Genomic DNA, 27,538 nt, shown 5'->3' on the forward strand with positions numbered 1-27,538 from the left:
GTGAATTTACTTACTGGTTTTATGTTGGGGTTATTTCCACTTTTTACAGTGACAGATTGGCTCGGACAGTAATTCATAACTTATCTGACGTCCTGCTTGTGTGGGTCTAGTAAAATTGAATTATTACTTAATTTTTTCTTTATTTATCTTTATGCTAGAGCAAGGTGTCCAGTCATAATGTCGAATGAAATTAGTCGAATTACAAAAAAGTCGAATCCAAAACGTCAAACAAAAATGTCGAATTTTTTATTTTTTTATTTAAATATTTTTTTTGGGTTCCGGTGGTAAAAAAAGGGGTAAAACAAAAAAAATGTTAACAGGGGTTGGGGAGGGAGGGGGGGGGGGGAAACCCCCCATTTAAAAAAAAAAAAAAAACAAAAAAAAAAAAGCAACCAAAAAAAAAAATTCGACATTTTTGTTTTCGACTTTTTGGATTCGACTTTGACTTTCGAAATTATTGAATTCGACATTATGACTATGAACCCTAGAGAAAGACACCATTATCCTTTATCACTATTACAAGAAGGGCTTTTGTAAATGTTGCCTGGCACTATTACATCTATTGTTGCTGAGTGATGTATGGGCAAGTTGTAAGCTACTAGCTAGTTACAATAATGTCACGCACCACCTCAATTTTACACATGTACACAGCATACGATTTCTTACTTGCCAAGTCAATTATCACTAGCCAACACCTAGTGGCAAGTGCCTTTTTTAAAAAAAAGAATTTGTAAAATGGTCTAATATTTAAGACCTTTCATACATTTGAATTAATACATCAAATCTAAAAACTGCTATACATGTCAGCAATCTATTCCAGATATCTGTAGATTCCAGTCGAACGGCATTCGCACTCCCATTATTCCATTAGACATTTATTCTGTTTATCATTGCTTGCCTTTCCTTCGATAATTTAATATCTGCTGCTTTTTAACAGTCATGCAACAGAAAGACAAGTACTGCTATTTCTTGTAAGGCCCTGCCTTGAGATCTCACCAGTGCAGGCCAAGTTACATTTTGTTTGTAGATAGTCTTAGTATATTAGGATTAGGGAGCTAGTATGTATTGTGGCAAGGCCTCCGGATCAGGCGCAAACCTATAGTAGTCTTACGAGGGTTTTAGTTTCTATGTTGACCTTATTTTGCTCAGTCTTTCAAAAATTGAATTAGTGATAATTATTGGATTTTAAGATAAGTTGATGAATTGAACTGTTAATTCAAGGATATTCAAATTTTTACCTGAATTTTAGGGCTTTAATTGATGTTTTTTTTCTTCTTCTCCTTCCTCTCTCCTGTAAAGGAATGAATTGATGTGATGATGAAGGATGGAAGGAAATTGTTAAAAGTTTGTACTAAACTAAATAATGAAAAAGAATTAACATACTCCACCCAATCCTTCCCAATCTTGTGTTAATACCTTAAAGTCCTCTGGTTGGATATGTCCATTAAGTTTCTTGCGATGAAATGTCACAAATATGTGCTCGGTTTGGTGTGGGAACCATTGGTATACATAATCTTGAGGAGCACTGTATGTGGTCCTGTCTCCCTCAGCTTTCACAAGCTGTCTTCATTATTTATTCTCCTTTGCTGCAACTTTGTATCTTCTACTTTTTACCACTGTCGTAGTTCAGAATAAGGAGAGGGACGAGGAGGTATGATTTCCAACTCTTATTCTTTCTTGTTTAAAAGGCCTAATCTTTTCCTAAATTTGGGATTCTAAGCTCTACTCCACCAGTTAAAATGGGTGTTAGTCAAATCTGTCCGGAAACCCTACTCTGACCTAGTTTCTTTCCCAATCTTCTAAAAATGGAAGACGCAAAAGGAAAGGGATGGCCGATGGCTTCTGCCCTCCACCCCTTTGACTCTTTACCATAGGCCTTTGCCTGTGTTCATACTTCCAGTTTATACATTTTGTAGATTGTGGAATACTCTCCCATGATCCAGCCAGGTCTCCATCTTCCTTTCCAAACGTCTCAGTTTTTCTTCCTTCATGGAGACTGCCGTCTTGCTTGTCTTCTCGCTCTGGGTTTCTCTTAATTTTTCTTTCCCACTCTTGGCCTCAGCTCCTTTTATTCCTCCACTCTGGGGCTCTCCTACTTCTGTCTCCTCACTCTGGGGCTTGTTTATTTTCCCCTCCACTTTAGGGTTTGATCATGTTTCCTCCTCTAATACAGGGTTTCTCTATTCTCTCCCCACTCCAGGGTCCGTCTTTCTCTTTCCCCACTTTGAGGCTTTGCAGTGCTCTGCTGACTCCAGGGTCGGTCTCTTTCTCCCCCCTTCCCTTTCCCCTGGAGCTTCTCCCTGCTTTGGGGTCAATCTGTTTTCCGCTCCCCACTCTGGGGCTTCTCCTTTCTCTCCCCACTTTGGGACAGCCTCTTCGTCTCACCCCACTCTCTGGTTTCTTGGTGCTCTGTCGACTCCAGGATCTGTCTTGGTGGTGTAGTCTGCAATCTACCATCCTGATATCAGTTTTATCAGCAAGTCTGTATATGCTTCCCAGGTTTACACACTTTAAATCTATTATGATCCCCCTGACCAATGAGGGTTCTTGAAAGCTTGTGAACCTGAGAATGAATTAACTGAAGAATCCTTGTTAAAGGAAAGTGGCTTTTCCCTGTAGAGTATATAAAAATACATGTAAAATCTTCACTTGAAGATTTAGAAATGTTGACGTTTGGTTAATTCTTACCCACAGGTTCTGATATTTCAAAGCCAGAACTTCTGTCAAGGCTGGAAGAAGATAAAGGGCTTTCCGGTGGACCACCAGAAGAAAACCGTGTCTTTATGCCAGTTGGTAAGTGTGATAATGAGGCTGAATCCAGTAAATAGCATTGAAAGTAGTACAGTAGCATAATGCTATGATCTATAGGACTTGCTCAATGTTTAAAAGAAAAATGTACACTACCTACTACTTTCTGTGCTGTTCTGAAGTTAACCCTATCAGTTCTCCATCTTTTTGTAATGCACTTCCTGGGGTGGATTGTCCATTAAACTGAGCTGCATGACGCATTAATGCCTGCTGTGCTAGGCTTCCAGGTGTGGTACGACCAGCTTCATGAGTTCACTACCCTCCTCCCATCAAGCCCAGGGCTGCATCAGCAGAGTCCAAATAGAATGACATTTTACCTGCATAACTAAAGTACCTGTGACACTTCTTGCAGCAGCTCCCTCTTACACCAAGCAAAATAAACCCAAGACTGGTTAGTAGTCGTTCACTGTTACAGGCTCAGGTACTTGGCCCATTTCGGGGGGCAGGTACCCATTCTAACCTGGGGCAGGTGGCCTACCAGTACGTATGCCAAGTCAATCCTACTCCAGAACAGGGTGAAGGAGTTGGGAAGGACCGAGTCCCAGAGCCCCTTGATTGTGCCAGGCATACCTGTAATCTTGCTACCATTGTCTGTCGCACCATGCCTTTCTCCCTTCTTTCTGGACAGAGTTTTTTTGTTTCTTGCAGAACCACCGGCATCAGGATGCAGTTCATCCCCAGTGAGCGGAAGCGGCACCGTAGCCGAACATTAATCTTGCTCCTCTGGTCAACCCAAAGTTATTAGCAAGGACAATGACTTCCCAGACAGTAGGAAGGTGATGCGAGAGGCCAGCAAAATTGTGACTCAGGAGCCCTACAAACACCTACAAGGGGGGGAAAAGGGTAGGGCTACAAGTGTTTTTAAACCCTTGGCCACTGCAACCCAGCCTCAGAGGAAAAGGAAGAAAATTGTCCAAAGAGGACATGTGCAAGCAGGGATCAACGAGAAGGGGGGGGGGCGAGGATCAGGAAGGAAGGCCTAAGTATAAAAGACACACGTGGCCAGAGATGGATGAAGGATGTTCTAGCTAAGGCAGGTAGGTGGTGGACCATGAGACCCGTCAGCGGACAGAAGCTGGAGCGGAATGTTGAGGACATGTTGGAGATAGTGGAATAGAATACAGGTGAGAGTATTAGGTGTGCGTTTGAGAGAGTGATACCAGGCGTAAAAGAGTGGAGTGTTTTTTTGCGAGAGTGTGCTGGAACAGGAGATGGAAGTGAGGTTGGAAGATAGAAGAGATGGGTGTACATGGCATAGGTTTGTGATTGGGTAAGTAGGAGTAGTAGGAACGAGAGGGGGGAGACGGAGTGATGAACATTGTAGAAAGGCAGAAGGTTGAGGAAGATGATAGAGGCAAGAAACAGTGTGAAAAGGAAGAGAGGGAGGAAGTAGGAAGAAGTAATAAGAAAGGGAAGGGGTGAGCATAGCAGTAGAGGGGATACAGAGGAAGGGAGAAAGTAGGCGGAAGAGTAGTATAGAGAGAAATCATTATCTTGGGTACAACTCAGAGCAGGTTGCCATGAGTATGGGTTACCATTCACTAGTCCTCTCTTGCAACCATCTGGGCAGTACGGAAGCCTTTGCTAGGGTGGGGAGAGTCCACAAGAGGTTGAGAATTAAAGCAGCAATCCGCTTTGTCTGGCCCTCCTGCAATCACGTCTTCTGTAGGCCATCTCAGACACCACATATTACGTTGACTAAAGGAAGAATTGCTCATTGGGTTAGGTGCTTGTTGCTGGGACCCATCTTCACAGCACATCACTTACGGCCACTGAGCCATCATAGCAATTGATTTGGAAGTATTTTTTTCTTGTGCAGTACTTGGACGCATAGAAGCATTCAGCTTGTATCACTTCAGTCTCATGTTGACCATATTACTGGTGGCATGCCAGCCCACCCTGGGGCATCAAACATACTGCCCTATCTCTTGCCTTATTGCTTTTGCTGACCTTTTCTGTTCTAGAGAAGGCTGCCAGCACAATACGTTTACTGGACCACTGCTGCAGAGATAGTTTGGCAGTCCTGCAGCAGCTGGTGCCATGTGGGCTGATTTAGCTTGCTATCACAGAGAAAAGGGAGGCTCTTCTTTTTTTTTTGTTTTAACTTTTATTTATTTAGCTTGGCAGCACAGACATAGGCGAGCAACATACAAAGCAGATACAAAACATTAGAGGTACAGGTATACAGAGTCAGTTTACAGGTTGATTGTACACTTGGGAGGTGCATGCAGAGTGGGTGCGGGATTGGGGAGACAGCAGTTCAGGAGGGGGAACTGGGGTGGGAGGGGGTGAGAGCTGGAGATGCAGTATCCATAGCGGACATATATGATCGAAACTTGAGCCAAATATCTCTGGGTCTTGAGTGAGTGGGCTGCAGTAGGGACCAGGATTCTTCGGTGTCTGAAGCCCAAGTGACCGCCCTGAGCCACTGTGCATGAGTGGGTGGTGTGGGCCGAAACCATCAGAGTAGAATGGACCATACTGCGAGTAACATGCTGAGGCCGGCCAGTTTTTTTGGAGCCTCGGCGGAGTTCGGGGGAAGTCGTGGAAGAGGCATCTCATTGGAGATGGGATGATAGGGTGCTCGAGAATAGTTGACATGGTAGAGCATACCGAATTCCAGAACTGGGTGAGGCGGGGACAGGACCAGATCATGTGAATGTAGTCGGCAGTATCATAGCCACATCTGGGGCATCTTGGGGAGTGGTCATCAAGCATGCAATGAAGTCTGCTCGGGGTATAGTGATACATATGGAGTACCTTAAACTGAATTAGTTTGAAGCGGGAGTTGAAGGATACCCTGTGTATGCGTGCGCCTATATGGGCCCAGCGTTAGTCGGTCATTTCCAGCACAAGGTCATCTTCCCATGCGTGTTTCAGTTTGGTGAATGCGGGGGTCGATCTAGTTTGAACCATGGTGTAGAGTCTGGATACTTTACCCCTTGTGGGCATGGGGGAGGTTGGTTCCGCAATTGCGGGATCATCTGATGGTATCGCTGGGAACATAGGGCATTTGTGTTTAAGGGTTTTCCGTAGAGATGCGTACTGAAGCCATCTAGATGGTCTCTGTCTCAGGGACAATGGGAGGTCTGGCCACTCAATGAAGTTGCCCTGTTCAAAGATGTTGCGGATCAGCTCGTATCCTGCCTCGGCCCAACGGCGCACTACGAATGGTGGTACATGTGGGACCCCCGGTAGGAAGTTCCAGAGTGGGAGGTTGCTGTAGAATGGGTGGGCGGTGCCGAGTAATTTCCGTGCTTTTGTTAGGGCCAGGGACATGCAGGCCACCGGGTCAAGTGAGTCCGGAGCTGGCGGGATGGGTTGAACAACTAAGGAACGAATGTCCCGGTCGCTAACCGCCAGTTTCTCAAGCCGGACGTGTGGAGGGGGATCTAATGAGTTGAACCAGTGTGACATGAATTGGACTTGCGCTACCAACCAGTATTTCAAGAAGTCAGGAGCACCGAAGCCACCACCCTCCTTTGGGGTGGACAAGGTCCCGAGTTTAAGGCAGACCTCACGTGAGTGCCACAAAAAGGTGTTGAATCGTGCGAGTCAGTGTTGGAAAGAACTCTTCACCTGGCCATAAGGGGATGTTAGTGAACCTGTACAGGAGTTCGGGCAGTACTATCATCTTTAGTATCCCTATTCTGCCTGCAAGGGAGATCGGCAGTTTACTCCAGCCCAGTGTCCTAGTTGCAAGGTTCGTAAGGTAGTTTTGATAGTTTTCTTCGAAGGTCAATTTGAAATGGCGGGCTATTTCTATGCCGAGATAGGTGAATTTTGACTGAGCCCAAGCGAACCCCAGAGTATCGGGGGGCGGGGGGGGAGTGCAGTCTGTGAGCGGAAAGAGGGTGGATTTAGCGCAATTCACTTTAAGTCCCGAGATGTGTCCGAAGTGGATAACGTCTTCCAATATCGGAGCCAAATTGATGGAGGGGGAGTGGATGAAGAGAAGTGCATCATCGGCATATAGGGACACTATATCAGACTGGCCCGCAGTACGTAGGCCTCTCTGCGTGGGATTGGCGTAGCATATCAGCGAATGGTTCCATCGCTATGGCGAAGATCAGGGGAGAGAATGGGCAGCCCTGCCTTGTCCCGCTAGCAATCTGAAAGAGGGGAGAGCATCGGTCCTCAGTGCGGACCCTGGCTACAGGATCAGAGTATAGTAGTCTAACCCAGGAGAGAAAGGAGGGGCTGAATTTGCATTTTTTCAAGGACCCGCCAGAGGTACTTCCACGTCACAGAATCAAACGCTTTTTGTATGTCGAGTGTAGCGACTACTGTGTGAACATTTGAATTTATTCTGCTAATTGTGTTAGAGGCGCCGCAAGGAGGTGGAGCGTCCTGGAATGAAGCCTGCTTGGTCAGGATGAAAAATGTGCGGCATGTAGGGAGCCAGGCGTAGAGCTAATAGTTTGGCATAGATTTTGGCATCGCAGTTAATGAGCGAAAGTGGACGGTATGAGCCACAATGTGTGGGGGGTTTTCCAGGCTTGAGTAAGACAGTTATTGTGGCTTCGCGGAGAGAGGGGGGAAATTTGCCTGACTCCAGTAATTCCTCCCAGAGGGCTATTTGTCAGGGAAGTAGGAGCGATTTGTAGCATTTGTACAATTCAATTGGGATGCCATCTGAGCCTGGGGATTTCCCTGAGGAAAGTGAGTCAATGGCGTCTGAGAACTCCTCAGGGTTAAGTGGGGAGTCAAGAGCTCCAATGGTCTCAGGGGAGAGCACCGAGAGGGGGAGGGCGTCAAGGTAGGAGTCGATCTCCGATGTCGGGGCACTGTTCGCATTGGTATATAGGGATTCATAAAAGGAAAGGAATTCGGAGTTGATATCTTGCGATGAAGTGGCTAGGGAGCCATCGGGTCTTTCCAACCCGGGAAAGTGTGGGGCACCAAGCTCGTGACGGAGAAGCCTAGCCAGAAAGTGGCCAGGACGTTCACCCTCACCGTATTTCCTAGCGAGGCCGGGCCTGTCCAAGAATTTTACTTTGCGGTTCGCCAGAGAACAAAACGTGTCAAGCTACGCTCCTATGGATGACAGGGTTTCAGTGGTTTGTGGCACGACCCTCAGCCCTGATCCCCACTGGCAAGCGCATTGGCCACGTGGAATCAGGAATCGGATCACTAATAAGGCCTGGCATCCACTTCACAGGCCCTCTTGGGGCCAGTCCTGGCGCCTTTGGCGCCAGGCTCATCAGTAAGGAAAGATATCTGCTTGAGGAACTACTTTATTTAGGCTTTCATCCAACATGGAGGTATCCACATAGCTTGGTTCCTAGAACCAAGCTATGCGGTCTAGTGTTTTGGGTGTAGTGGCCTAGGGACTACTTTACCTGGACTACTTTACAGTGGCTATTTAAACCACACCCGAACAAGACAACACGCTTCGCGTTACTTTGCTTCTAGCAACGCGACGCTCACCGTGTCCAGCTTTCTCATGAGCCTGGTGAATTCCGGACCTGCAGAAAAACCAAGAACATTCTTAGCAGCAGAATCTTACCTGCATTCATCATCCTTCACTGCTCGCAGCTCCTGGGCAGCTCTGTTGGTGGAGGTCACCGCCCGGACCGAAGGACCTGAGAAAAGGTGAAAGACATCATTGAAGGAGATAGTGGAGACATAACAACCACAAAGCGCTTAAAGACTTACCTAGTTTGTTGCTTTTCGGCCGGCATAGCTCCGGAACTCCTTCTGCGCAGGGAACTCGCCGTGACCTACTAAAAGAGAAAAGCACAGGTCAGTGAGGACAAGACATAGCTGCGCTACGCAAAGCGTCTCCTTACCGCATCATAGCGCTATAGCGCGCCATCATCTCCCGGGGAGAACCAGCATATCCAGTTCTCCAAGCTGACACTCTGCGCTCCTAGGGAGATAAAAAAAGAGAAATTTAGAACAGAGAAAAGGCATGCAAGAATTACGGCGCCATCAATCGCAGTAAGACCTACCTGAAAGACACTACAAGGGCAGCAGTCAGTGAAGTAACTGGGCCGCCCGCGCCCACAAAAGAAAATGCGCCCCTGCCCAGAGAGCAGGACGGAGAGCCCACCGATTCTGGCAACCAGGTGAGAAGAGAACCTGGAGGGGCTGGAAACACAAGGGAGGTGGGGGAAAACTTAACTTGGTCGCACAGTCCTAATATAGTCTTCAGTTCTAGGCGGAATCCCATCGACACCGAGACCACACCAGGGAATCATTGGGAAGGGCACCAACGACCAACTGGCTGGGTGACATCCCTGTCATGATCACTGCTTCCAAGGAGCCAGGACCAGCCCAACGTCCTTGGAAGCAGGCCCCTAACCCTAATCCTAAGCACCAGCCGGTCCCCACTGGGACCTTTTGGACCTTGTCCTGGCGCCGGTGGCACCAGGCTCATCAAAACCATTGGTCCCGGCCCTGGAAGCGCCGGGCTCATAATAGGTGTGAAGATGCTTGGGTGGATTTACCTGCAGCAGACCATGCTGCTTACTTACCAGCCACTTAGAAGCCATCTGAGAACAGGAACTACTTTCTTACCTGGGTGGGGCAGCTCCACTCCCTGGATACAGCACTGGAACTCTTCTGGAAACTGGAACTCTTTTCTTACCTAGGCGGGGCCGTGGAAGAAGACGCCTCATCACTCCAAGGCTATTTAAACCACACCCGATAGATGAAGCGTGCTTCGCGTTATTCTGCATCTGCAGCAGAACGCTCACCGAGTCTGCTCCGGCCTTTCTTCTTCCGATCCTGGACCTGCAAGAATCCTACTTACCATTTCAGTATCCAGACATCATCAGCACCTGCAAAGAACAGAAACAACAGGTTAGCAAGGCGAACTTTACACGCAGTGCTTACTTACCTGATCCTTCGGCTGCGGCCGTTTCTTCACGCCGCATCTCCACCTGCAAAAACAAAAGCATTGCCATACTTACCGGCACGCGGTGAATTCCGGATTTCTTCATTCTGCATCGCCGTCTGTGAAGACAAAGTATCGTTAACAACTTACTGGCATTCCGCGGACTCCGGCGCTGCAACCCAACATCTGAAAGGCAAAAGAAAAGACATTAAGCAGGTATTTACTTACGTCCATCACGCTCGTCGCAATAAAACACCTGCGAATACTCCGGCGTCTCTTTAACACGAACTAAGCTGCAAGGAAAGAGACAGTTAGAGCGCTTGCCATACTTATGAACTTCCAGGCGCTTTACTTCATCTTTCATCTCAAGAGCCCTGCAATACATAAGGGAAAAGCATTATACAGAGTCTGCATATAAACGTGCCACGCATGTAAAGACTATAAAGACAAAAGGTGTCCAGAAACTCACCACTCGTGCAGATAACGACGGTAACCATCCTCTGAATTCAAGAGGCCTGTGTTTCACCAGTGAAGGAACAGGCAACGGCACCCTGCACCAGACGCAGATGGAGAGCCCAGCATTCACCTATATAAGGTGAGCACGTTGACCTGGGGGCTCTACGAAAAAGCTGGGAAGAGAGAGAGAGAGGGACATTCAACAACCCAGACCATTAACCCCCATATTCTTTCACCTGCAGAAACCTCACTCTTCGAGTCCGACACACAGTGCGAAGAGGTTCGACCCCAGAAGCCAATCGAGTCCTGCACATCACTTTTCGAGTCACAGACAGCTTCCGGCCAAGACCCGCGCCTCCATGGGAATCAGGTAAGCGTTACAGAACGCGAAGCCCACCACAAAACTCCTACCCAGGCGCAATGGAAACCTCAGACACTTATCAACTGGCCCAGTTGCTCGGGAATTAAGAGCAGAAGTACATGCAGCTCGTCAGGAAACAAACTCTCTAAGAAGAGAACTGATAATTTCCAAGGAGCGAACAGAGGACCTTGCTAGGCAGTTGTTACAAACGCAGGCAGGACAGACACCTTTGCCTGTTCCAGGAGGAAGTTATCCTTCTGCATCATCTTCAAATCCAGTGCAAATCAATCTGCCCGGTAATGTTCCCTTGGCTCCGCCCGAACGCTTTTCTGGTGATCCAAAGAAATTCACAGTGTTCATCAATCAGTGCCGCCTACACTTCTTATGTCGACCAGCTGCATTCCCAACAGACCAGACCAAGGTGGCTTTCGTGCTTTCTTATCTCAGTGGCAGCGCCGCAGATTGGTCGATCCCTTTAGTCACCCAGGATGATCCAGTTTTACATGATTTTCAGGCCTTCCAGTCCAGCATGGAGAAACTGTTCGCAAGACATGCACAAGGGCAGGCCTTGGACAATGAACTTCTCTCATTACGACAGGGTAATCAAGATCTCTTGACTTATATAGCCTCCTTCAATAGACTCATAGTGGAAACACAATGGCCCGAGGACAAGAGAATAACGCTTTTCTACAGAGGCCTGCGTGGAGTGCTCAAAGATGTGTTAGCGCAAGTTGTGAATCCTCCACAAGAATGTTCTGACTATATTGACTTAGTTGTCCAATTGGACCATAGACTACAGAACAGGAAGGCAGATCGTTCCAGATTTGATACCCGAGTGTTTTCTAAACCACAGACCTCGAATAAGGGAGCTGACACTGTGGAACCCATGCAAATAGGGGGCATGAAAGGACCTTTAACCCAGAAAGAGCGGGAAAGAAGGCAGCTGCAATTATGCCTCTATTGCGGAAACTCAGGACACTTTCTTCGGGACTGTCCAGTGAAACCAGCTAAGAAGACTGTAGGAGCCGCGGATACCTGTACCACAAATTCTGAGCAGGGAAACAACCTCGCCCGACAAGAGTAGAGGTACTCTTGCCGAGCGTTAAGATCTGTCCCGTGACCTCGCATTTCGTGATACCCATGGTCCTCATTAGTCCTGAACGTCCGGATCGTTTGCATGCAATTGAAGCTTACATTGACAGCGGAGCAATCGGTAACTATGTGGACCGTGAAATGGTATCAAGGATGAATCTACCCCTTGTCCCTAAGGCAGTGAAAGACGTCATCACTACTGTGGATGGCACGGAGATAGCCTCCGGACCAGTAACGCATGCCACCCAAGAAGTGACGCTAGTGAGTCAAGATGGACACCGGGAGAGAATCGTGTTCGATGTAATCAAGGCCCCTCAGTTCCAGATCATTCTGGGAATCCCTTGGTTAGAGAAGCACAATCCTCAGATCGATTGACGAGCAAAGACGGTTCAGTTTCCAGAGTGTTTTACCACTTGTTATCCTCGGCCTGATGTTTCACTGGCGGCAATCTCTTCTGAGGAGGTTCCCAAATTACCTCCCGAATACCAGGAATTCCAAGACGTCTTCCGGAAGGATCAAGCCAACACCCTGCCTCCTCATAGGTCTTACGACTGTCAAATAGATCTGATATCTGGAACAACTCCTCCTTGCAGCAGGATTTATGCCCTCACCGAGCCAGAGAACCTTCACCTCAGACAATACCTAGACCAATACCTAGCTAACGGGTTTATCCGTCCTTCAAAATCTCCAGCTTCATCGGCTTTGTTCTTCGTTCCGAAAAAGGAAGGAGACCTTAGGACTTGCATAGATTACCGCGCCCTGAATTAGATCACCGTTAAAAACAGATACCCGTTACCTTTGATCCCTGAACTCCTGGATCAAGTCAAAGATGCATGTATATACACAAAGTTTGATCTCAGAGGAGCCTACCACTTGGTACGGATAAAAGAGGGCGATGAATGGAAAACGGCCTTCCGCACCAAGTACGGGCTATTCGAATATCAAGTGATGCCCTTTGGACTGTGTAATGCTCCTGCTGCTTTCCAGTATTTTATGAACGATGTCCTTAGAGAACTCATAGACGTGTGTGTTGTTGTCTACATTGATGACATCCTTGTCTATTCATCATCTGAAGAGGAACATCAGAGACACGTTAAAAAGGTTCTCGAGAGATTGCGTCAACATAATCTTTTTGCTAAGCTTGAGAAATGCGTTTTCAACGTAACGGAAGTCGAGTTCCTGGGATTCATATTGTCACCTAACGGAGTCCATATGGATTCAAAGAAAGTTGATGCAATCATCAAGTGGCCATCACCAACCTCTGTAAAAGGAGTTCAAAGCATGTTGGGGTTCGCTAACTTTTACCGCAGATTCATTCCTGAATTTTCTCGGATAGTCCAGCCCATCACCGCTCTGTTGAAAAAGAACAAACGTTTTGAGTGGTCTTCTGAAGCAGAACAAGCTTTTCAGGACTTAAAAGCTAAATTAATTTCTGCACCTGTTTTAAAACATCCTCGCCCAGAACTCCCCTACATCGTGGAAACGGATGCTTCTAGTCTTGCTATGGGGGCAGTTTTATCACAAAGAGATCCGGTCACACACCAACTACATCCTGTTGCCTTTTGGTCCCGCAAGTTTTCGCCTCCCGAGATCAACTATTCAATTACAGACAAGGAACTTTTGGCCATCAGATCGGCCTTTAAAGCCTGGCGGCATTATCTTCTAGGAGCCAGACACACAGTCACCGTAATGACTGATCACCGCAATTTACAATATCTAAAGACAGCCAAAGCTCAGTCTTCCAGACAGCTTTGCTGGGCTCTGTTTCTAGCAGAATTTGACTTTATAATTACTTATCGACCAGGCAGTAAGAACGGAAAAGCAGATGCTCTCTCCCGGATGGGAGTAGATGAACATTTGACCAATCCAGAACCAATACCCATAATCCCAGAACAAAGAATTTTGGGTTTGGTCAGCGCTCAATCTTTTGAAGACATCAAGACCATGGTTAAATAACTCCTAACTCCGGGCGATTTGCAAGATTGGCAATTAAAGGGGAAAGAATTCTCAGTGGATCAAGACCTACCATATTTCCGAGGACGATTGCATTTACCCTGTGAGAAAATACAAAAGCAAGTAATCTCCTGTTATCACGACTCTCTAATGGAGGGTCACCCTGGCATTACCAAAACCATGGAAAAGATTAAAAGACATTTCTGGTGGCCGTCATGGAAAAAGGATATTAGAGACTTTGTAATCTCCTGTGGTGTGTGTGGCCAGAATAAAAGTCAGAAGGAGAAACCAGCCGGCCTATTACAGCCACTAGACATCCCTCCCTGTCAATGGCATACCCTGTCCATGGATTTCATCACGGACTTACCTCCATGCTCGGGGTATACTACCATTTTAGTAGTTGTGGATCTATTCTCCAAGATGGCTCACTTCATTCCCCTGAAGGGTCTACCATCAGCCTCAGTATTGGCCCGAGAATTCTTAGAAAACATCGTTCGGCTACACGGTTTTCCCTCGGTTTTAGTCTCCGATAGGGGAAGTCAATTCATCTCTCACTTCTGGCGCAGTTGCTGTCGTCTAGCCCAAATTGATGTAAGACTTTCAACTAGTCACCATCCCCAAACTGACGGACAAACCGAAAGGACAAATCAAACTCTAGAGCAATATCTACGTTGCATGCTCCAACAAACTGAAAACCCCTGGAAGGATATTCTTTGGATCGCTGAATACGCTTACAATAATTCAATTCATTCTGGAACAGGGAAGACTCCCTTCTTCCTACTATACGGACACCATCCTAGAACCTCTAACCTGGATCCTCCCCAAGAATTCAAAGCACCTGCTGTGGATCACTTGCACTCGGAGATCATCCGTGCTTTTAAGGAAGCCTCGGCCCATCTGCAAAGAGCTAAAGCTCAATTCAAAAGAGGAGCAGATCGACACCGTAAAGAGGCTCCTCACTACGCTGGAGGAGATCAGGTCTGGCTATCCACTAAGCACCTGCCTCTAAAGGGACCCCGCACCTTCATCCCGAAATAAAAGAAAAATTCCAAAGTCCTTCTCACAGGTGACCTTAACCTAGGCCTCAACGACCCCAATGACGCCCACGCGGCCGCCCTAAATAAAGCCCTCACCACTCTCGGATTCTCACAAACGATCTCGAATCCTACCCACCTCAAAGGGCGCGCTCTGGATTGGGTTGGCCACCACAACTGCCCAGTGCTAATCACTGGTAACTCTCCTGTCCCGTGGACAGACCACCATCACATCCAATTTGACCTGGACACTTCTAAAGGGCCCCCCAAACCCACCATCCCACTTCCTGCAGCTCTCGCAAGAAGCTCCCGCTTACTAACTGTAGAAAGGATCACGCCCTTCCTTGAGGTACCGGCTCTCCAAGCCCCCTTTTCAACTGACCCTGACACCCTTGCCAACGCCTTCAAACTGGCAATCACCAATGCGGTTGACGCCGTCGCCCCTCTCACTCTCAGAAAATCTAAGAAAGCCAAGCATACCAACGCATGGTTCTCCCAAGAGCTTCTTCAGCTTCGCTCCAAGAAACGAGCTGCCCTCTCAGCCTGGAGAAATAAACCAAACGACGCTACCAAATCCTCCTTTAAGACTATCTCTAAGGACGACAAAACAGCTATTATCTTCGCTAAAGCTAACTCCTTCAACAATAGGATTGCCAACGCCAAATCTACTACCAAAGAAATCTTCACCATCTTCAGGGAACTTGAAACTCCGTCCACCCCACCATCCAGAAAGATGAAAAATGGTGTAATGACATCCAAACCGCCATGTTTAATAAACTAAATACCCTGCAAACTAAAATTCAGGCACACCAAAAAGCTATGACCCTCCTAATCGCCAACCAGAATACTAACACCAACAAAGAGACCAAAGCCCACTCCTGCCCGCCTTTCGACTTCAAAGACATCACTGAATCTGAGGTCATCACGCTCTTAAAAACCATCAAACCATCTAACTGTAAAGGCGATGTATGCCCTGCACAGCTAGTCAAAGACTGCGGTCCTACCCTGGCCCCCTTCCTCACAGCCTTCATAAATACATCCTTTCAGTCTGGCCATGTTCCAACTGACCTTAAGGAAGCCTGGGTCCGTCCGCTCCTCAAAAAGCCCTCACTTGACCCATCAGTACCAGGGAACTACAGACCCATCACTACTGTCCCCTTTCTATTGAAAATTTTGGACAAAGCGGCCTACCATCAAGTCCAAAAATTCCTCGAAGAGCACCGCCTTCTCGGCCTTCGGCAGTCTGGTTTCAGACCTCGTCATGGGACGGAAACAGCCCTACTTGACCTAAAAAATCAAATGGATGACATTCGTGACGCAGGCAAACCAGCGCTCCTGCTCCTCCTCGATCTATTAGCAGCATTCAACCTCGTTGATCACAACACACTCTGCCACCATCTCTCTATAGCAGCCAACTTCTCCCCAAAAGCATGCGCATGGATCACCTCATTCCTACAGGAAAGGGCCATGAAAGTCTTCTCGGACTCAGCATGTGCATCTCCTAGTCACATTAAATGTGGGGTGCCCCAGGGTTCCTGCATAGCACCCACCCTCTACAACCTGTTCACACGTCCTCTCTTCAATCTCCTTGATTCTATGGGCATCTCATACACGAATTATGCGGATGACACCCAAGTACTCATCCCGCTTACAGGTGACTATGAGCTGGACAAGAACACCCTCAACTCCATCTACGCCACCATCCAAGCCTGGATGGCTGACAATTGGCTTTGTCTCAATAGCGAGAAGACCGAGCTTTTACTTATTGGGTCACCAACCACTCTAGGCAACCTTGACAAACAATACACCTCTTTTACCATCGACAACATACCGATTGCGGTATCCCGATCAGTCAAGACTCTAGGAGTCTACCTCGACTCTAATCTCACCATGGACAAGCATGTTAATGCCATAGCCTCCTCATCAGCATACTACTCCAAACTCATCTACGCAGCAAGACCCTTCCTATCCTCACAAAATGGCCTCACTATTGCTAGGGCCATCATAGGATCTAAGTTGGACTACTGCAACGCACTCCTTGGTGGGACCTCCGGAAAAAACATCGGTAAACTCCAGCTTGCCCAGAACAACGCCCTCAGGGCCGCTACAGGTTTTTCCAGGAAAGACCACATTTCTGACCTTAGGAGGCAGGTCCACTGGCTGCCCATTAGGCAGAGGATCATCTTTAAAATCCTCTCCCTCACCCATAAATGCCTCCATGACCTTGCTCACCCCTACCTTGCCCAGAGAATTTCACGACCCACCTCGGCCAGGCCCACCAGATCTGCCTACACCAACCTGATTTCTACTCCCAAGACTTGTAGAGTACGTGCGGGCGGTTCAAGCTTCTCAGCCCTAGCAGCCTCACATTGGAACGCCCTACCTTCGCTCCTCAGGGGGATTGACTCTCACCTAGCCTTCCGCAAAGCCTTAAAAACCAGGCTGTTTGTCTAAACCTTCCTGCCTTTATATCTACAGGCTTACGAACGTCATTTGTAACTATGCTCCGCTCCTCTCTCTGTAACTAAGTACCTTATGTTTCCTATGTTTACACAATCTTGCTGCTTACGCCTTCATGTAATAGCGCCTCGATGTCTAAGGGCTGCAGTGCGCTCTATAAATGTAAATAAATAAATAAAATAATTAATCCGGTGGCTGTCAAATTGGAGTTACCTACGCATATGAAAATACACCCAGTATTCCATGTCTCCTTATTAAAACCAGTACAACCAGAAACCCAGAAACCCGATTGACTGAATTCCCAGAACCGGTTTTAGTAGATGGAGAACTTGAATTCGAAGTTAAGAACATCCTAGACTCCAAGATCTCCAAATCTAAGTTATATTATCTGGTTGATTGGAAAGGTTACGGCCCCCAGGAAAGGTCTTGGGAACCTTCAGAATATGTCCACGCACCTCGTCTGGTCAAGAAATTCCATCTGAATCACCCCGACAAGCCAAAACCCCCGGAGAAGACACGCTTAGGAGGGGCCTTGAGGGGGGGTACTGTCATGATCACTGCTTCCAAGGAGCCAGGACCAGCCCAACGTCCTTGGAAGCAGGCCCCTAACCCTAATCCTAAGCACCAGCCGGTCCCCACTGGGACCTTTTGGACCTTGTCCTGGCGCCGGTGGCACCAGGCTCATCAAAACCATTGGTCCCGGCACTGGAAGCGCCGGGCTCATAATAGGTGTGAAGATGCTTGGGTGGACTTACCTGCAGCAGACCATGCTGCTTACTTACCAGCCACTTAGAAGCCATCTGAGAACAGGAACTACTTTCTTACCTGGGTGGGGCAGCTCCACTCCCTGGATACAGCACTGGAACTCTTCTGGAAACTGGAACTCTTTTCTTACCTAGGCGGGGCCGTGGAAGAAGACGCCTCATCACTCCAAGGCTATCTAAACCACACCCGATAGATGAAGCGTGCTTCGCGTTATTCTGCATCTGCAGCGGAACGCTCACCGAGTCTGCTCCGGCCTTTCTTCTTCCGATCCTGGACCTGCAAGAATCCTACTTACCATTTCAGTATCCAGACATCATCAGCACCTGCAAAGAACAGAAACAACAGGTTTGCAAGGCGAACTTTACACGCAGTGCTTACTTACCTGATCCTTCGGCTGCGGCCGTTTCTTCACGGCGCATCTCCACCTGCAAAAACAAAAGCATTGCCATACTTACCGGCACGCGGTGAATTCCGGATTTCTTCGTTCTGCATCGCCGCCTGTGAAGACAAAGTATCGTTAACAACTTACTGGCATTCCGCGGACTCCGGCGCTGCAACCCGACATCTGAAAGGCAAAAGAAAAGACATTAAGCAGGTATTTACTTACGTCCATCACGCTCGTCGCAATAAAACGCCTGCGAATACTCCGGCGTCTCTTTAACACAAACTAAGCTGCAAGGAAAGAGACAGAGCGCTTGCCATACTTACGAACTTCCAGGCGCTTCACTTCATCTTTCATCTCAATAGCCCTGCAATACATAAGGGAAAAGCATTATACAGAGTCTGCATATAAACGTGCCACGCATGTAAAGACTATAAAGACAAAAGGTGTCCAGAAACTCACCGCTCGTGCAGATAACGACGGTAACCATCCTCTGAATTCAAGAGGCCTGTGTTTCACCAGTGAAGGAACTGGCAACGGCACCCTGCACCAGACGCAGATGGAGAGCCCAGCATTCACCTATATAAGGTGAGCACGTTGACCTGGGGGCTCTACGAAAAAGCTGGGAAGAGAGAGAGAGAGAGAGGGACATTCAACAACCCAGACCATTAACCCCCATATTCTTTCACCTGCAGAAACCTCACTCTTCGAGTCCGACACACAGTGCGAAGAGGTTCGACCCCAGAAGCCAATCGAGTCCTGCACATCACTTTTTGAGTCACAGACAGCTTCCTGCCAAGACCCGCGCCTCCGTGGGAATCAGGTGAGCGTTACAAACCCTGTGGATACCAGGTGAGCGTAACAGTTTGGTGTAAGGAGCATTGGGCTTCCAGGGTCGATAGTTTGGACTCCCTTTCAGTTATTTCCTTTTGGATTGTTTTAAGGATACCATTTTCCTTGGACAGTGCTATGCCCCTAATGTAAGCTTTAAAAGATTCCCAGAGGGTGGCCTGTGAACACGCTGAGTCGGTATTTATTTCAAAGAACTCTTCGATGGCCATCTCCAATTCGGAGCTAAATACAGGGTCAAGGAGAGAGAGTTTTCATTCTCCAGTGCCTAGTCCGATCGCGGTCAGGGCCCCAGCAAAGGGAAATAGTCACTGGTGAATGGTCAGAGAGGGTTCTAGGAAGGATCATTAGTAGCATCACTTTTATCAGCATATCGGAGACTAGCCATCTGTCAATTCGGGAGTAGGAGTCCTGTACTCAGGAGTAGAAAGAGTAGCAGCGGGAATCGGGATAGAGGAGCCTCCATGCGTCGACCATTGCAAGTCGAGGGAGAGAGGACAATGTAGTATAGGCTGCTTTGGCAAGTTGGCGGGGTCTGGAGCCGGATTTGTCAAGGTTCCCATCCAAAATCGTATTAAAGTCACCACCCCAGAGAATTGGTATTAAGGGAAAACTATCAAGGAGGGACGTGAGATGTGAATAAAATTCTGGATCATCAATGTTAGGACCGTAAAAATTCAATAGGACCACTTCCCTGTTCATAAGGGGTGGCATGGAGTAGCACATATCTGCCCTGGGGGTCGATTTTGTGAGGATATAAGATCGAACTTGAGGCTCTTGTGAATTAGGGTCATGACCCCCCGACTTTGGGAAGAATAATTAGTGAAGTATCTTTGGGAGCCCCACGTTTTGACACATTTTTCAGTGTTCAGTACAGGTGTGTCTCCTGCAGGAAAAGGATTTTGACCCTGTGACGTGCAGACTGCAATTGGAGTTGCCTCATTTTCTTAAGATTACCCAGACCCTGCACATTCCAGCTCATGAAAGTTAAGTTCTCATTGATTAACAGTGTAGAGATGTTCGTTTAGGATCAATGTTTGTCGGAGCGGCGGCCCCAGTGACTGATGGATCGGTCTGGCAGTCCGGTAGTACCATCGGTTCAATGTTACCTCGTGCTCAGCCCTTGCTGCGGCCGCCAAGCCTTTTATAACGTAACACCCAACATAACCCACCCACATCCCTACCCCAAACAGAGGAATGATGACCCCATATTGCATTAACCAAATCCAAACCAGTGGCATCAACGCCGGGGGGGGGGGCCTGTGAACCGGCCTGGTGGCGATGCTCCGAACTGTGGGGCAATTTAAGGATAAACATATGGTGCCTGACAGTAATGTCATCTGTAACTTGGATAGGATTTTGTATGCATGGGTATGGCATGTTCGTACAATGGTGAACCAATTTGTTCTTGGTGAAAGTAGATGTCTCGTAGGTTACTGACACAGGGTGGTAGCTGGTTTTGGTAAACTCTCAACGGAATGACTTAACAGTCGTAAACATGTGGTGTAGCGAGAGGCTTAGCCAGCGAAGCGTTCGTCAATGAACCTGGAGGCCTCCTCTGGAATTGTGAGAAAAAAAACACCTGGTTAGAGTGTTCGATTCGTAGCTTAGCGGGGTACAGCATGGAGTATTTGATCCCATGGTCTCTCAATCTCTTCTTTACCGCTAAGAAGGTCTTGCGTTCCTGTTGAATAGCCACTGAAAAATCGGGGTATAGGTGTATTCTGGCACCTCCCAACAGCAGTTTGCCCTTGGTTCTTGAAGCCCTAAGGAGGGTGTTGCGATCTCGGAAGTTCAGGACCCTGGCTATGATGGGGCGTGGAGGTGCTCCCAGCTGAGGTTTAGCTATTAGGGCTCGGTGGGCCCTCTCTATCGCAAACTGCGGGGAGAGTTTTGGGGAATCAAGGAGTGACAGCAGTGTGCACTCGATGTAGTCCTCCATCGGCTCATTGACGCCGTCCTCCGGGATGCCAATAATGCGAAGGTTATTTTGCCTCGATCGGGACTCAAGGTCCTCATTCTTCTTCACTCTCCAGCCGAGTCCTTGAGGTCGAGAAGAGACCTCGGCACGAAGGGAGCCCGGGTTATTTTCGGTGGCGCTTGCCCTCGTCTCGATCTCTGCTACTCGGCCGTCAGTCCTCTCGATGTGGGCCTTGATGGAGGCTATGGTGCCATTCATGTCGTCGAGTTTGGAGTGGAGTGTGGTGAAACCCTTGCGGATGAAGTCAATCATGCTCTGGGAGTCGGGAGGGTCAGACGGCGCTGGGTTAGTTGGGACCTGCTCCGGTGCCACCTTGGTCGATCTCGATGGAGTTTTTGCGAACATATTGATGGAGCATTTTTTTTCCCTGTTACTTTGGTCATAGTGCCGAGAGGGGGCTTCATTGGGGGTGAGAGGGAGACTTAAGGTGACCAAAAGCAGTGCAGGAAGGTGGCCCAGTGGGATTCAGAAATTAATAAAGTAGTGCTTCGTGCACTGGCAAAGAGGTGACTACCAAGGGCTCCAGAAGAATGTAGTATCAGCCTCTCTGTAGGATCGGGGATAGCCGGGTATAGCGGAAAGTTGAGCTGACGTGCCTCGACAAGAGCCGTGTTTTGCGTCGTATGCCCAGGGCGGGGGGCGGCCCAGAGGGTAAAGCAAGAGGGTGCCGGGACCTAAACGCCCATCCCCGCACAGTCCCAGTTGTCCAGAATGCAAGACGTATTTAATAGGACCCTGAACTGCAATGGGGGAGAGGCTGGTGGTATTTCAGGGCCCAACGCGTGTAAGTCTCCTGGTCTAGATATCGCAGGTAGCTGAGGGTCTGGCAAAACACCCGGAGTCCACCACCCGCGAGGCCACCCCTTCAGGGACCAGCAGAACAGATGTTTGAGGAAAGAACGGAGGACGCCACCCCCACTGTTTCATTAGGCTGTGGGTGTCCGGCCTCTGGATGCTAAATGTGGGCGGGGGGGTACCCAGATGCAGCCCCCCACAACAGTGAGCCCCAAGCAGTCGCCTCAGGATTAAATGGCGGGTTCCAGGAGAGATGCCACACAGGTTATGGGGCACATGGCTGATCTAGGGTAGCATCAGGATATAGAGACGAGCAATGCCAGCGCTGGGGCCGTGCTGAAGTGTCTGCGCCCCCCACCACAGCACACTCACAGTATCTTTAGTGATTTGGGGTCTCGCACCCCCCCCAGGAACGTCTCAAGGACCCAGGAGTGTCAGAGGTGGTGAGTAAGAGTAGGCAGGAAGAGCAGGAGAAGCTGGCCACCTGGAGGGGCAGCGAGAGAAGGAACGGTAGGGGGAGGTAAAGGGGCTCGTAGACTCAGCGTGCCTGCCAGGGGCGAGGGTGACTCGTGGATGAGCCACAAGCCCAGGCTCTAACGGGCCTGGATCCGGAGCAGGGCCCGGATCGTTGAACACCACCCAGGAGGGGTGGCGGAGTAGTCCGTTGCTCACTCAGGACGGTTAGCCGAGCCCCAGAGCAACCGTCAGCATGTGTGTTTAGCGGGTGCCCCCCCCCCCAGGGTATTAGTTTCACGTTGTGCCTCTGTCCCTTGGACACTTTTCAAGCCTCTAGTGGTGCTCTCTCTGCAGGTCACTCAATTGTCTATGCAGGCGTGCGGTGGTTAATAGGGGTGTATAAAATATTTATCCCTTTCGTACCTTTTGGCTGCCGGGTACAGTATGCTTCTATCTTCCGCTGTCGGGGGAGCGCGGCACCAGGATTCCATTGGTGCGGCGCGTCTCAACGCCGGGTGTTGAAGTCTCGCGAGAGGGGGGAGGAGGGGAGGCAGCCCAGCACGGATCAGCCCCCCTCGCTTCCCACTGTGGGTATTAGTGCAAGGGGGGGGCAGCTCACCGCCGCAGTGGGGCTCATCTTGTCTCCTCGGGTGGGCGTCGGGCTGAGCCACGGGGAACCAGTCCCGTGGCTCGCAGGCTGCGCCGCGTCTCAACCGCAATCCGGAGCACCAACACTCGTGCTCCTCCCTCCGAGGGTCCTGCTCCCAGGACGTACAGGTGCAGCTGTCAGTCCTCCGTCGGGTCCTCCCGACGTTAGTAGAGTGGTTTCCCAGATGCAGACCGGGACGGCCCTCTCCCTCTACACCACAGGGACCGTTGGTTTTGGCGCGTAGGTTCTCGGCCGTTGGCGGGTGGCCGCGGCAACATAAACTTTCGATCTATGGGTTCCCGGCAACGTTTCTGCTCCAGGTTTGGACCAAGTGGTCCCTGGGTCAGCTGTTGTAGAAACGTATCAGTTAGGTTCACCAAGGTAGCGCACCAATGCAGGATTATCAGTTAAGAAATCTGCCGGTCACAGAGCTCGCAGATCACGCGGCCATCTTGTTCGGTGCACAACAGCGCCCCCCGAAAAGTGAGGCTCTTCTGATCTATCCGGGAAGGTGTCTTTGGAGACTGGGGTAGACGCTTGCAAAGGGATGCCAAGAACTGCAAATGAAGTAGGAAGATAAATTAGCATAAAGATTTAAGGTAGGCAACCAAGGGAAGTTTATAATTGGTGAGAAATGAGCTGCGATGAAACGTGCTAGAACGTGGTCTGGAGTGTGAAACACTGTAGTTGCAGCGCTGCCCATTAGTGGTAATTGAAAGAATTATCTCTGTTACAGAAATGTACTTTAACCAGACCGGTTTAACATAGTTCCATCCTTCAAGTGTATGTATAAAATAACAATGTTTTAGTGCTGCATAAAGTTGCTTGCAAAATAGCATTAGTTTAAATTGTAATTTGGTGCCACAAGTTACAATGCCACATGTCTTATTTCTGGATTCAGTCTTGCTGTGTTATTGCTTTTCCAATTCTGGGGTAATGGTTGCCATTTAAAGTCAAGCTGCGAGTGTGATTCTTAAACCAATTCCAGTACTTAAAACCACCACCAAGCTTTCTGATCTAGTTTGAATTATTTTCACAAATATTTTACTGCAGACACAGTAGGCAAATCGACCTATAGTTACTGGGGTTTCCATGATCTCCCTTCTTGAATATAGGAACCACTTCTGCTAGGTTCCAGATGGAACAAAATGCTGTTAAATAGTGTTTGTAAGTAAGGGACCCATATTTCTACATTACCTTTAGAGGTCTGCTGTCATGTGATCAGGCCAGGAGCTTTCCCAGGAATTTGGCACCTTACTGCCAGTGGTACTTCACTTATACTCAATACAAGTTGAGGTATTCCCATTGACCTATATCCAAGCCAATCTTGGATATCCGATTTAGATTCAAAGATGGATCTAGATTCCTGGTAAAGGCTTGACAAATTATCAAACTATATCCTTTCTGTAATTGCTGATTCTACTGTATTCAAATACCCGCAATTGCCCCTGGTGGCCATACTCCAAAATTCTTTTCCATCCTTATTTTCAAGAGAATTTTTTTAGACTCCCAAACACCCATGTAGAATTGCTCCTTTTTAAAAAAAAAATCAATATATTATATTCTTTCCTAATGGTACATAGATCTTTACCGATGATGGGATTTCGATTATTTGAAATGCCCAAAGGTATAGATTGCACTACTCTGCACTCCTGGTCATGCCTGCTCTTTATTTAGATGGTGATCCATTATTTCCTTCGTTGGTTTTGTCAAACATTTACTAAAGGTTTACGAAATCCTAGAGGCAGACATAATAATTTTAATGTCATCCTCAGGGGTTATGCAGCAAACCATAGTCATTTCTGGCATTGCCAATTGATATGTTTCTGCCAGATTAACTGCAAGAGAAGACTCATCCCATTTTAATCTGTCTATTTAATACACATTTTTTGGGCTGCATAGAATTTGGCCCTAATGCCAAGAGACTGTGCGAGAGATAGAACAAGAATGTTGTGGTCGCTATCCATTCTTTCCTAGACTTAAAAAGATTTGAGTGCCCCCCAAAAGGGCAAGTCAACCAAAACATAATCGATATGGCTACACATTATCCCCATTTCTAAATGTTTGAAGGGGTGGAATTTCTGGCACCATTCTGCCAATATTTGTAGCCTGTATTTTTATTATTTTTTTTTTTATGGTTGCAGCCACCAAATCAGGAATTCCCCAGCTATCATCCTCATCCTCTAAAAGTTCCACTAATTCCACTGATGGTTCATATTGCAGATTTAGGTCCCCCATTACTATAGTTTTCAAATAATTCCCATATTTTTATTCCGAGTCCACCTTCAGCCCCTCCAATCTAGTTAAAGTATCCATACCATTCGCACAATGGAGCCTATTGTAAATATTGAAAATACAAAGTCTCAAATCAGAGCTAACGATAGCAATTAAATGTTGTAAATCCATTGACTAAATTTCCACTACCACAACTAGTGCATTGAGGGCAGTGTTAATCCAAACACTCAAACAACCACCGGGACGCCCTACCCCACTTCTTTGAAGCTGGAACAGTGAATATAGACTATCCCACAGTGACCCAAGTCTCCTGAAAACAAAGGATTTCATAGTCTCTAAGACCATTTACCCAGCTCGGGTCAACCATGTGTTTTGAAAGACCTGCACTATTGCAGGATGTCATATTCATCTGTCTGTCTAAAATGGACACAGCTGCAACCGAGAAAGCACGGCACCCCCCTGGGAATGATGGAAACGAGTGACCCGAATCAAGAGCCCTTCAGAAGAATGAAGGGGATGCGAAGGAACATATGGGTGAAACCTCGCTTGCAAGTATCCCGGGCCAGTGCCGTAGAAAGCACAATGTCCAATACACAGGGCGGAGCCCAGCTGACACAAGTTCAACAAGCTCAGGCCTCGCAGGGCTGGCAGCTGGCTGTTCCTCAGTTCCTGTTGTTCTTGTTGTACACAGGGGGTACAGGGAGCCTGAAGAGCTGCAGGGCCCAGTGTTTTTATCTCGTGGAGTGCAACAAAGTAATTAAGCCTGGAAAAGAAGGTCTGGGAGTCCCTCTACCAGCACAAACAAAGCCCATTGACCTGTTCCTGGCTGGATGGCCCCCTGGAGAGTCTCAACCACGCTTTTCACAAAGGGGAAATGTCCATATGCATATCAGTCTTTGCCTTTGTCCCACCCAAAGGCAGTCCAGCACCGAAATGCTAGGCAAATCTCAAAAGAAGGTCTCGGAGTCGCACAGGTCTACCTTACGGAGGAGGCCCGGCTAGGCTGAAACACGTGTCTGGGGTTGCTGTTGGTACTCTTGTTCAGAGGAGATTTGCCTAGCATTTTGGTGCTGGACTGCCTTTGGGTGGGACACTTCTTTCATCTTTGGATAAGTCTACCATATTGGAGCTGATGAGAGGCAGCTAGGGAGTGGTGTAGCAGCTCACACACCTGCACAAGAACAAGTAAGGAGATGCATTGTAATATACCTCTACTATGCTGATAAAGCAGCTAACTATACGATTTCCCTGATCGGTTTCCTTTGTCCGTCTCATCCCTCCTATCTATTGTGCTGGTGTTCTGACCCGGTCTACTAAAACTGCCTCCTCTCTTGTCCCCTGATCTGTCCCCCGACTTCACCCCCCTTCTCCCCTTCCTGATACTTGCTCCCCAACTGCAAAGTATCTGTCGCCCCTGAAAAAGAAACCACTGTACTGCATGCTACCAAACCGTATCTAACACTCCCCTGTCTTGTCCTTTCACCTGTTTGCCCCCTCCTTTTTTCCCACCTCTCTGCCGATCCTTCCTCTCCCGCTAGCTATCGCCCAATCTCCATCACTCCTTTCCTGGGCAAACCTCTGGAAAAACTGGCCATCTCCCAGCTTAATCTGCATACTGAATCTGTTGATAATCTACGCGACCACCAGTCTGGCTTCAGAGCTGCCAGAAGCATGGAAACTGCTCTCCTGAACACATGTGAAGATCTGCTCTCTAATCTTGACCCTAATCTTCCTTTCTCCTTGATCTATCCTCTGCTTTTGATACGGTAAACCATGCCATCCTGCTCAATCGCCTCTGTGATAACCTGGGTAGCACTGATCAGGCTCTGGCTTGGTTGACCTCCTTTCTCTCTGGTCCAACTGGGGTCTTTCCTCTGGTCTATCCCTCTCTATTTGTGGTGTTCCCCAGGGGTCTAACTTTTCTCTATGGCGTTTCAACCATTACTTGGCACATCTTACCCACCGCATCAGTACTTTCTGCTCTAATTTTCAGTGCTATGCGGATGACACCCAGCTCTCGTTCAGGGCCCCCTAAGCCACTTCTGCTCCTTCTCTCATGGCAGACTGTCTGGCCGCAATTCAGGAATGGTGTGCTGCCAATGATCTCTGCCTTGATGCCAGTAAGACTGAGATCCTCCTCATCGGTACACCTGCTCCCTCCTTTCCCCTCTCTCTCTGGCCGCCCACTCTGGGTTCTCTTCCTGCTCCCTCCTGTGAGGCTAAGAACCTTCATGTCATCTTCTACTCCACCCTCTCCTTCTCCCCTCATCTCCGACATCTATAAGAAGTCAAACTACCAGCTGCACCTGCTCTGAGGTATTCTTCCTTTTCTCACTTTCCACCAGAAGCTCACGGTCTCCAGAGCTCTGGTCCTCTCTAGGCTGGACTACTGCAATAGCCTCTTTATAAGTCTGCCTGCCT

At 48.2% G+C, this 27,538-nt stretch overlaps 1 protein-coding gene across 1 annotated transcript in view; it reads left to right on the plus strand.

Annotated features, from left to right (window-relative positions):
* The window catches only part of LOC138567553 (zinc finger protein 624-like), a 407,262-nt gene that overhangs the window by 256,982 nt on the left and 122,742 nt on the right, over window positions 1–27,538 (plus strand). The window contains exon 3 of the mRNA XM_069645886.1: window positions 2,695–2,793. Within this exon, the coding sequence (XP_069501987.1) occupies window positions 2,695–2,793 (99 nt within the window). The remainder of the gene's footprint in view (window positions 1–2,694; window positions 2,794–27,538) is intronic.

The sequence above is a fragment of the Ambystoma mexicanum genome, chromosome 2p, assembly GCF_040938575.1.
Source record: "Ambystoma mexicanum isolate Mex_15411 chromosome 2p, UKY_AmexF1_1, whole genome shotgun sequence".
NCBI lineage: Eukaryota > Metazoa > Chordata > Amphibia > Caudata > Ambystomatidae > Ambystoma > Ambystoma mexicanum.